The sequence below is a fragment of the Cucumis melo genome, chromosome 11 (assembly GCF_025177605.1).
Source record: "Cucumis melo cultivar AY chromosome 11, USDA_Cmelo_AY_1.0, whole genome shotgun sequence".
In the NCBI taxonomy this organism is placed as follows: Eukaryota; Viridiplantae; Streptophyta; class Magnoliopsida; order Cucurbitales; family Cucurbitaceae; genus Cucumis; species Cucumis melo.
In genome coordinates this window covers 16,588,186-16,599,244 of record NC_066867.1, presented here as the reverse complement: position 1 = coordinate 16,599,244, position 11,059 = coordinate 16,588,186, and the positions used below count along the sequence as shown (strand labels likewise).

Genomic DNA, 11,059 nt, shown 5'->3' with positions numbered 1-11,059 from the left:
AAGAAAAGAAAAGTAGCGCACTATTAATGAGGATATCGAAGGAAAGGGAAAAATTTTGGGAGGGGTCACAGGCACATGGGAAGATTAGTTGGTGAGGGATTTTCTTATGTTACATGAACACTTAGAGAAACACCTCAGGAACATACTAATCTGTTTACAACATTGCTACTTATCATAATCATCATACAACCTACACTGCATGCACTAATGCTGTCTTTGTAAAGATAGCTTTATCAATTTCCTTTCAACCAAAAGTAGATCTCCATGAGTTTGGAACAACAATTGGAAATGAGGGGAAAAAAAAGTGGGAAAGATGGTGGTGAAAATCATATCTTTTGGCCCCCACTATTAAATTTCAGAATATTTTGAATTGATCTTCCCCAACCAACTTGTTATTTGCGCCTTTTCTCATCTTCTCTATTCCTACTATCTCTTGTGTCTATCTTCTTTAGAACATTAACCTATTTAAATTTTGATGGCAATTCAACTTTTTTAAAAGAAGAATATAAAACAGCAGTAAAGAACAATTACGGTTCTTTGGGTTTAAAGACACTATATATTATTTGTTTATATTAAGGTGTGGTTTCTGATGTAATGGTTTGTTTAATCTAACGAAACATTTATACTTAACAAATTTTTATTTTTGTGATTTGTTAAAAAAGGGTGAATGAACTTATCAAGAAAAAAAAAGAAAAAGAAAAAAGGCAAACTGTTAAGCCAGGCATTGCCAACACAAATGCGACGATGATTCGAAGATTATTGCAACCAAGGGAACCGTATTCGTGGTGGGATAAGAAATAAAATTCCAGTATTTCAACTATACTTAACGGCATCTTCTGCTTCAACCCATCAACATTTTTCTCAACTATACAATTTTCCCATTTACTTTTCAAAAATAGAATATCAAACCGAAGTCGGAAGGGTTTGTTTTCGCTTACGGTAAATTCGAAGAGAAGCGAGTAACGGAGAGATGTGTACTTAAATAAATCCCCTGTTTAAGAAACATTTCATTCCTTCTCTTCGCAATTAAGGAATCTATCTACCTCAAGTAGAACGACCGAACACTTGGGGAAGAAATTGAAGGGTCTGATTTGCCGGCTTCAATGGCTGTCGCCGATGAGAAATCAGGCCCCGATGGGAAGGTTTGGACCCTTTGTAGTATTCCCTTTTGGCAAAACAACAATGCTCCGTCGTCTTCTTCTTCCTCTTCGTCGTCGTCTGTTATTCATAGAGTTCATCTGCAAATTAATGGGCATAAACCAGCAGAGCATTCGAGTTCTCAGCCTGGAGTGGTTTCGGCAATTGCAAAATCTCTACGTCCTACTAAACGAAGGCTTCGTCTCGATCCTTCCAACAAGCTCTACTTTCCATGTATGTCTCTGGTGGCTCTTTTCTCTTGTGCTTGGTTAATTTCCTGTGTCATGGGTTACTTGGTTTTTGGTTTATTTCTAAGGTTTCGGTGTTTCCTTGATTTGTCTAGTTGTTTGCTTCATCTGGGTCGTCATGTTTCTGCCTGTGTTCATAATGAAATTTTGTTGCCTTTTCGTTCTGTTCTCCTGTTTGGTTTCTTAAGGATAGAAAAGCCTGTGTGTTTTTTGCTCTTTTCCCCTTTCTCATTGTGGAAGCTCATGTTTTGGTTTCTTGCTTTTCGGATCCGGCAATAGATTGAGCTAAAAAGGAAGTTTAATGTGTTCATTTTGTCATCCTCCCCTGTTTCTTGGTGAAGCTTGCAAAGGATGATATAATTGATGACTACTTAGTTACTCTCTAAAATACGTTGTCTAAATTTTAAACTAATCCACTAAAAAACGATCTGTTCTTGTTTCGGTTTATAGAATGTTGTTTCTTTTCTTTCTTTTTGTTCATTTCTTCAGATCGCTTCCTCTATGTAGTTATATAGGATCGATTGTTTCGTCCTCTAACAAGAATGGGGCCCTTGAATTGCATATATTGCTTGTTGCATCATTTTAGTTGTTGACTAGGCTTGCTTTTCCTCGTAATTGTGGTCTAATGTCATTCTTTCTTATCTTCTTTCCCCTTAAAGTTGAGCCTGGGAAGCAGGTCAAGAGTGCTATTGAGATAAAGAATACAAGCAAGACTCATGTGGCTTTCAAAGTATGGAACATTTCCCGCTTGAACTTTTATCAGTATGAATAGTTTAACTATAGATGCCGAAGTACCTCTGTTGTTTTGATCTACTCAATGCTGCTATCTTACCTGTGACCCCTTAAATTGTTGTAGTTCCAAACGACCGCACCAAAGAGCTGTTACATGCGTCCTCCTGGTGGTATACTTGCTCCTGATGAAAGTACTATTGCAACCGGTAAGACACTTGGGTTTGATCCGTATCCCTAGAATTCAACATGGCAAGTAGAAACAATGTAATTTAATCATCTGAAATTTTACTGAGGTTCTTATCTCTGTGACTTGACTTCAGTATTCAAGTTTGTGGAGCCACTAGATAACAATGACAAGCATGTAGATCATAAGAGAAGGGTTAAGTTCAAGATTGTGAGCTTGAAAGTGAAGAGCGACATGGATTACGTGCCTGAACTGGTATGTTTTGCATTCTCAATTTTGCAATTGGTTCACTTTTTTTTCCATGCTTAGAGTTTGTGACCAATGTTTGTATCATTATTATCCCAAGAGAAGCATTTACTATTTCATTGATCTATGAAGTTTAATGTCTGCTGACATTTCATGATAACTTCTTGATGTATAGTTTTGTTGCATTCACAATGACAAAAATGAATGTTGGGCTAATTAAATTCTTATAGTAGCATACTATCAATCCGTGATGCAAATTTTCCATTTATCAAGTGGTTTTATGATCTTCTAGTTTTTTTATTTGAACACTAATTATAATTCATTATAGGATGAACTTTCTTATGATAATTTTAAATAATGAGATTTCACAGTTTGACGAGCAAAAAGATCGTGTAGCAGTTGAGCAAATACTGCAAGCTGTTTTTCTTGACCCGGACCATTCTAATCCTGTAAGTATTAACATAGATAAACACTTTATCCAATGATTGCTTCTCGCATCAATCTCCTTATCGGTTCAGATTGTTCTTCTTTATGTTTTTTCCAGGCACTGGAGAAAGTCTGTCGACAACTAGCCGAGGCTGAGGCTGCAGCTGAGATGCGCCACAAGCCTGCTGAAGAAACAGACCCGAAAATTGTTGGTGGAGGACTGGTCCTCGATGAATGGGTGAGATAATTGATCTGTTGTCCACATCTTCTTCAAACCTTACTAAGTTTTAAAATCATTTGAAACATTTTCATTCTCTGACATACATGATGCTATGGTTCTTCATTTGTAGAAAGAAAGGAGGGAAAGATATCTGGCTAAGCAACAGGTTGGAGGTGTAGATTTGGTGTAAAATTCAGTGGCTTGTGTTAGGGAAGTTGAAATCACATTGATGTGTGAACTTTTCTATTTGTCGAAGGATTGCTCATCGACATTAGCAACAAAAGGCGAATCGCTTAACAACTAGGTTTGTGATGGAGTTTCATGATCTTGTGTTAGTAGTTTGATTGGGTTGCTATTTCTCAAACTCGAAGGTATTTCAGTTGGTTTGAAACACTATCACCATTTGATGTAAATAGTGGCTGTGCTGTTGCTTCTTTTAAATTAGTTTGAAACAAAATTTGGCAAGTCTCATCCCATCTACATTTTAATTTAAAAACGCCTTTTTCCTATTTGATGGTTCTGCTGTTTGTGATAAGATCTAGGATAAATTAGCCAAAGAATTATCAAGTCTTCAAATAGAACATATCCTTATGCTTATTTGTGAATCTTACCCAGAAGCATATCTAAATGAAACATTTTAGTCCACTTGGTGTGTGGAATCTGTTTGCTCTGTCCCTTTCTTTGACATGTTTTCCTGAGTGGTGGTTTCATATCATATAATTATAAAGCCATATGAAATTCTGAAAATTGGTTTTATTTTCTTCAAAGTGGAGGCTTAATGGATAAAAACAATTATAGCTATTCCACCATCATGTTATGAATAAATTCCAATGAACCCCACCTTCAACTTACATGCTAAAATGTTTGTGTGTGGATAATGGATGATGTTGAATTACATATCCATTACTTACTTTAGAAGTAAGGTTGTAAACATAAAAGGGGTTGAAAGACAAGGATTGAAAATTTAAACTTACTGTGTCTGCACATGTAAAACAAGATGAGATAAGAACATTTCAAAAACGAATACTAAACTAAGAGAGTTGATATCGCTAATAATGGGAGATTAAAGAGAGTTAATGATTCTAACAGGAATGATTTTGTATCATAAGTGGGTTTGAAAAGAGGCAGTTGTCGTTTTGATTGATGGGTCCTCCTCCACTTTCTTCTTGTAGGACTTTGATAAGATATTAAAGATCAATTAACAAAACTAAATAAATAAATAAATACAAGCAAATTAACTCATTCTCGTAGCAAACCGCTTTTATATAAACATTTTATGTATGTTTAAGACCATAGTTCAAATTCCTACAAAATTAGGGTAATGCCTATTACTTGAAACTCTTGTTCATAATATATTTGTGTTTGTTCATTTTAGTTCATATATTTCTAAAATATTTATTTTGGTTTTTATACTTGAAATTTTAGTTCATTTTAATTATTCTTTTTAAAATATTCATTTGATTCCTTATACTTCAAATATTGTTTATTTTTATATCTTTAAACTTTAAAAGATATAATTTTAAATATACAAGAACCAAAATATACAATCACATGAATCAAAATAAATCAAAATTAAAACTATATAGAGGAATTAAAATGAATATATAAAAAATGTAGGAAGGAATCAAATATCTTAACAAAAATAATACTTAAATTTACATTAGTTTTAGAGGTCACATTATCCTAAATATTAGTAGCATAAAAGGGAATGAATTGAAGGAGCATGTAAAATTTTATAAGAGTAATAGTAAAATTTGTATGTAGAATATAATGAAATGAAAAGGTAATCATAAGGTGAGGCTTGTAATTAAACTGTCAGGCCATGCCGAGGGGCAGCTAAGTTGGAAATGGCACAAATTTCAAAACATTGTCTTTTATGTTCTCATCTTCCTGGTTGGCAGTAAGAAAACTAAACAAGAATTAAAAAAACAAAACAAAATGTGTCATATGTTTTTCAGAAAGAAAAAACAAGAAAACAAATTATGTCGTATTCAATGTTGGTTGGGCGTCAGAGTTAATCAAGATATTTCATAACATCATTGCAATAGAATACAATACTGTACCTTGCACGTGACCCCATTGTGTACCACGTGATACTGTAGTTAACAACGTATCTGGGCAATCATCTAAATTACAACCACGTGTCTCATCTTCCTGCCTCGTCATCACAACACGACAAATCTTAAATACCGTACGGGACCCACTTCCCATTCCTATTTTAAATTAATGATTTTTTTCCTTTCTCTCTTTATATATAAATTATGTTGAGATGGCGAGAAATGTTCCATGGTGGATGAGCCAAGCCATGCCACCTGGCTGCCTCTGACATCCTTATTCCCCTTAACTCAACAGTCATCACACTTCTCCCCCTTCCTCTCCTCTTTCTCTCAATTTTAACCGGTATTACACTTTTGACTTATGAAATATATATATATATATATATATATATATATAAATCTTTTACTTCTTTACACTGAAATTAGAAAATCTATCTTCAGTCCATAGTTGAAAATACATTTCTCTCCTCTATTTAATAATATTGCATTTAGATTAAACACTCCATTAATTAAAATATATTGAAAACTTTTTAACAATTACGAATTTGATATTAAAAAAACTATATTAAATTTAAAATTTATATTTAACCTATTTATGAGTGGACCTGTTGTATATTTTATTTGTTGTAGTTTACAAGGGTTCACAAACCCGAGTCTCCAAAATGAGATCGCTAAACAATCCTTTTGATGGATAAACATAGTTTATGCATGTATGTTAATCAGTGTATTATCACCTAGCATTGAGTCACGAGGGATAATATAAGATCATCAACTTGACTTAATATTATTCTTGTTGAGTACCATCTTGTTATCAAATTGTGTTGGAATAAGTATCATATTCACTTTGGAATTTTGTTGGTAGGCACACATGGACCATCCATGGTCAAATTATCTTGAACCTAAAATATATTTTTGTATAGTTTAAGTTTTATCCTATATTGTGTCGAAGAAATTCACACAAAAAAAAGTTACACTTGAAAAAAAGAAATTTTTATTGAGAAAATTTATAAATAATGGAGAACATTCACTCACTTTCACTCAAAGTTTTTTACACTAATTCTCTTTCTCTCTTTCTCTCTATGCTTGGTTGTCTTGGTTCACAAATGAGGACCACACCTCCTATTTATAGGTATGAATTCCTTGGAGCTCAAGCTAAAAGATCTCTCTAGAATTTTACATATTTTATATATTTATTTACATCTTTCAACATAATGCCAGATATTTCTAATCCTTATTTAAATTCTTTATCCTAAAAACCTAGGATATTTCTAGATTTTTTTTAGTTTACATAATTCTAGAAATTTAATCTACACATTTAATATTTCAAGAACATTCTAGTTAGTGTTGCAAATATACTTTAACACTCCCCCTCAACACTAATTATCCTTGGTCTTTCAATCATCCCAGTTGCTGCAGAAAACTTTATATGCTTGATTACAGGCAGACCTTTCATGAATATATCTGCAATTTGATATTCTATCTTTATTGGCTTCATTTCAATTTCCTCTTGAAGTACCTTTTCTCTAATGAAGTGATAATGTACCTCCACATGTTTGGTCCTTGCATGGAAGACTAGATTCATGGCTAAGCGAACTGTAGATAGGGTGTCACAATATAAAGTTGTTGCATGATTAATCTCTTAGTGCAAATCATTCATTAGTTGCTTTATCCATATATTCTCTATTGGGGTTGATGCCCTAAATCTCGTGATCTTGTAATTTGTAATTGTATTATACAAGCATTTTATTTATCTAATAAACTAGGTGTTTTATTTTATTTGACATTTAGTTACATTAACCCACAAAACCAATAAACTAACATTCAATGAGACATACAAGTGGATCATGTTTAAGTGATAACCTAAATGGTCTGTAGAACACTACAAATATGGCCTGCTTTTTAGTTGTTAAAATTTGTTTTAAAGTGCTACAAATGATTTGATCATAATCATTCATGTCAAGACATTAGAGCAGGAGTATTTTATACAAAGAGTTTGTATCAGACCAGACTATGAAATAAATAGTCTCTCTTATTAACACCATTACTAGTGGAGACCACATTTCACCAAGATAGATGACTTGACTTGAATCCTGAATGAGTTGTGAACTCATGCCTATGAAGACGGCCTTTTGATTTGCATGGATGAGAGTGGCCTATGTCGCAGACTCAATATGCCTACCATTTTAGGGATTCGTCTGATTGGGGAGCTAGAAACACAATTGCACAAAAAGGAATTCACTCATTCTCTATACATAGAGTAAAAAGATAAATTGCTCTCTTAAGAGATGACTCAAAGGCTTGAATAATGTGATACCACACCCTCTCTTGGCCGAGAAGAGTTTAGTACTTTAGGAGTTAGATGTAACTATATGGACAAAATGGTAATTTTTGGCATAGCTGTACTTACGAGCAATTTGTGAATGGTCATTGCTCTATTGATTGGTTATATCTAATGGACATAAAAATATATTTACAGTAAGAAGAGTGCAATTGTTTGTCTTTAGTGAAATGATTGGTAGTTAATGAATGAAGATTAATTTAGTTAAAGAGTTTAATTAATTAATCTCATATCATTGGAGCTTCAATCTGTAGGTTCATAATGTTCCCTTGTTAGTTCAATAAAGATAAATGATAATTAAATTTATTTTGGTTTAATTTGAATTGTTCAAAATGATTAAAACGAATAAATTGTATATGATACAATTAATATAAGAGGTCTTTTCAAAGATATAAAAAAAAAAGGCAAAATATTTACACTGTATAGAACAATTCTAAAAACGGAAAAAGCCCACAGGCCTACCATGGAAAATACCAAAAATGCCCCGTCAACAATGCGCGTAATATATTTGGTACACAATCGTTTAGATTTTGCTATTGTTTGGTACACTACCGTTTAGATATGGTCGTTTAGATTTGGATAGCCAAATCTAAACGATTTATTTTTTTAATTCTTTAATTTAGTTACACGATCGTTTAATTGGATTACACGATCGTTTAGATTAATCTAAACAATTTTTTTTTCAAAACTTGATATACAATCATTTAGATTTGGTTAAAAAAAATTTTAAGGTACACAATCGTTTAGATTTGGTCGTTTAGATTTGGATAGCCAAATCTAAACGATTTATTTTTTCAATTCTATTATTTAATAAGGTTGCACGATCGTTTAATTAGATTACAAGATCGTTTAGATTTCGTTACATGATCTAAACGATTTTTTTCTTCAAAATTTGGTACACGATCATTTAGATTTGCCTAAAAGAGTTTTTTTTCAAGGTACACGATTGTTTAGATTTGTTTACATGATCATTCATTTTTTTCAAGATTCTTTGGTACACAATTGTTTAGATTTTGCTAAACGATATTTTTAAATTCTTTTGGAACGATTTTTTCAATATTTTTTTAATACACGATCTTTTAGATTTTGTTACCCCAAATTTAAATGACCTAAAAAATAGGAGGAAAAGAAGAAAAATGATGCACGTAGTGGAAAAAAAAAAGAAAAAGAAGAAAGACGATAGAAAGAAATCAGATTTGGTTATCCAAATATAAACAACATAAAAAAGGAGAAGGAAAAAAAGAAAGACAATGCACGTAGGGAAAAAAAAGAAAAAGAAGAAAGATGATAGAAAGAAATCAGAATTGGGACGTAAAAAAAGAAGAGGAAAAGAAGAAAGACGATTCGTAGTGGAAAAAAAAAGAACAGTAAAAGAAGAAAGAGGATTCACAGAGGAGAAGAAATATGGAAGAGCAAACCTGGGATATTTAAAAAATAACTAACTTTATGGGCTTTATTACATGAGCCATAAATATTTTAATTGTTTGTTACATTTATGAAAGTTTTCCTTAATATAATATATTTGATATATTATAATATTAAGTTTTTATGAGAGAAGTTAATATTTGAATACGATTCAACTAATAATAATAATAATATGAATAAGATTTATAAATAAACTATAGGTTAAAATTAGCATGGATTCGATTCATATTATAACTAAAAGTCATATAAGAGATCTAAACTATTGGTTATATTATATATGATATAATATAAAGTTTATATTATATGAGATATAATATGGTTTAATTTATATTTATTTTATTTTATTTTAATTAATATATTTAATTAATAGAATAACTCCCATGTGAGAGAAAGGAAGTGAGTTATTTAATAACTTCCCCCTCCATCTCTCTTTAAATAAATGGTTGAGATATAGATAACATCTACTCTCTGGTTTTCACGATCTCTTTATTTTGAAAAACAAAATCTCTCAAAAGTTTTTCCTTCACCAAACCAAATCATAGAAGCCTACAACTCTATGTGTGATTTTCACTTGAGAATAACGAGGAAGACTTCGTGGTATTTTTGGGAGATTCAAAGACGTGTTCTTGGGAGATTGTACAAATGTTAGTTTTTTTTTCCTTTTCTACCTTAGAAGTATGTTTAGTTTTTTACTTTTGTTTTCTCTAATTTTTTATTTTTTTTCAAATTGAATTCTATTTGCACAACGTTCATATGCTTCCGCTATAGGAATTCCATTCATTTAATCTCTTGTGTTGTTATGGTTGTTGCTCTATACTCTGCTTTTGTGGTAGATAATGCAATTGTCGGTTGTTTCTTACTACACCAAGAAATTGCTCCACAACCAAGTTTAAACAAGTAACCAATAGTTGATCGTCGTGTATCATGATCTCCTGCAAAATCAATATCATAGAAGCCTTCTAACTTGCAATCGCCCTTTCTTATATAAAAGATCATATTCATTTATTCCTCTGAGATATCTTAAAATTCTCCGAACTGCTTCAAGATGAGGCTTCTTTGGTTTCTGCATGTAACGACTTACAACTCCAACAAAGTATGAGATATCAAGTCTTGTAAATGTAAGGTAAATCAAACTACCTACCAACTGATGGTAGATTGTTGAGTCTGCAATATTTTCCCTTCATGCATGCAAAACTTTTTGTTAACCTCCATTGGTGTGGATATTGGCTTGCAGTCACTCATACCATACTTCTATAGAAGATCCTTCACATATTTTTGTTGTCCAAGGAACAATCCTTTTTCTGAGTGCTCTACCTCTAGTTCAAGAAAGTGTTTTAGTTCTCCAAGTTTTTTTTTTATTTCAAACCAGACTAGTAGATTCTGCTTTATTTGTCAAACTTCTTCTATGTGGTCTCCTATTATGATTAGATCATCCACATAGACTAATATGATTATGACCTTTGACTCTTAAGCTTTGATAAATAAATTGGAATTTGTTGGAGCTACTATATAGTCACTTTCAATAAGAAATTCTGTGATATTTCCATACCAAGCCCTTAGCTCTTGCTTCAAGCTATATAAAGCCTTTCTTAGCTTGTAGGCATAGTCATGGTGAGTTTGATCCTCAAATCCTTTTGGTTGCTCCATATGTATTTCTCGATCCAGCTCTCCATTTAAGAAAGCATTCTTAACATCCATTGTCATAACTTCCAGTCCTTACGAGCAGCCAATGCCAATAAGACTCAAACAGTGGTGAGCTTTGCTATTGGGTTAAACGTCTCATCATAGTCTAAGACATATAGTTAAGAAAACCCTCGAGCCACCAATCGAGCTTTTTATCTCTTAATTGTTCCATTTGCTCGAGCTTTAACTGAAGGGATAAAAGCCCTACTCAACAAAAGGATTTAACAGAAACCTTAGCTTAAATTTAATTCGAAGCTTAAAAATACCAGTACATTGGAAAAAGAATACAGGAACTATTTTACTGTAGCTAATATGCTTTTACAAAACAAATATAGAAATTACAGAGAAAAAGGAATTGACTCT

The 11,059-nt window shown here is 32.3% G+C and overlaps 1 protein-coding gene across 1 annotated transcript; it reads left to right on the top strand.

Moving 5' to 3' along the window:
* Positions 1-670: 670 nt before the first annotated feature.
* LOC103490476 (vesicle-associated protein 4-2-like) lies at positions 671-3,658 on the top strand. Its single transcript, XM_008449999.3, has 7 exons — positions 671-1,371; positions 2,045-2,115; positions 2,242-2,323; positions 2,438-2,556; positions 2,919-2,996; positions 3,092-3,211; positions 3,324-3,658. Exons 1-7 carry the CDS (start codon positions 1,104-1,106, stop codon positions 3,381-3,383), a joined length of 798 nt encoding a protein of 265 aa, XP_008448221.2. The 5' UTR covers positions 671-1,103; the 3' UTR covers positions 3,384-3,658.
* The last annotated feature ends 7,401 nt before the right edge of the window (positions 3,659-11,059 follow it).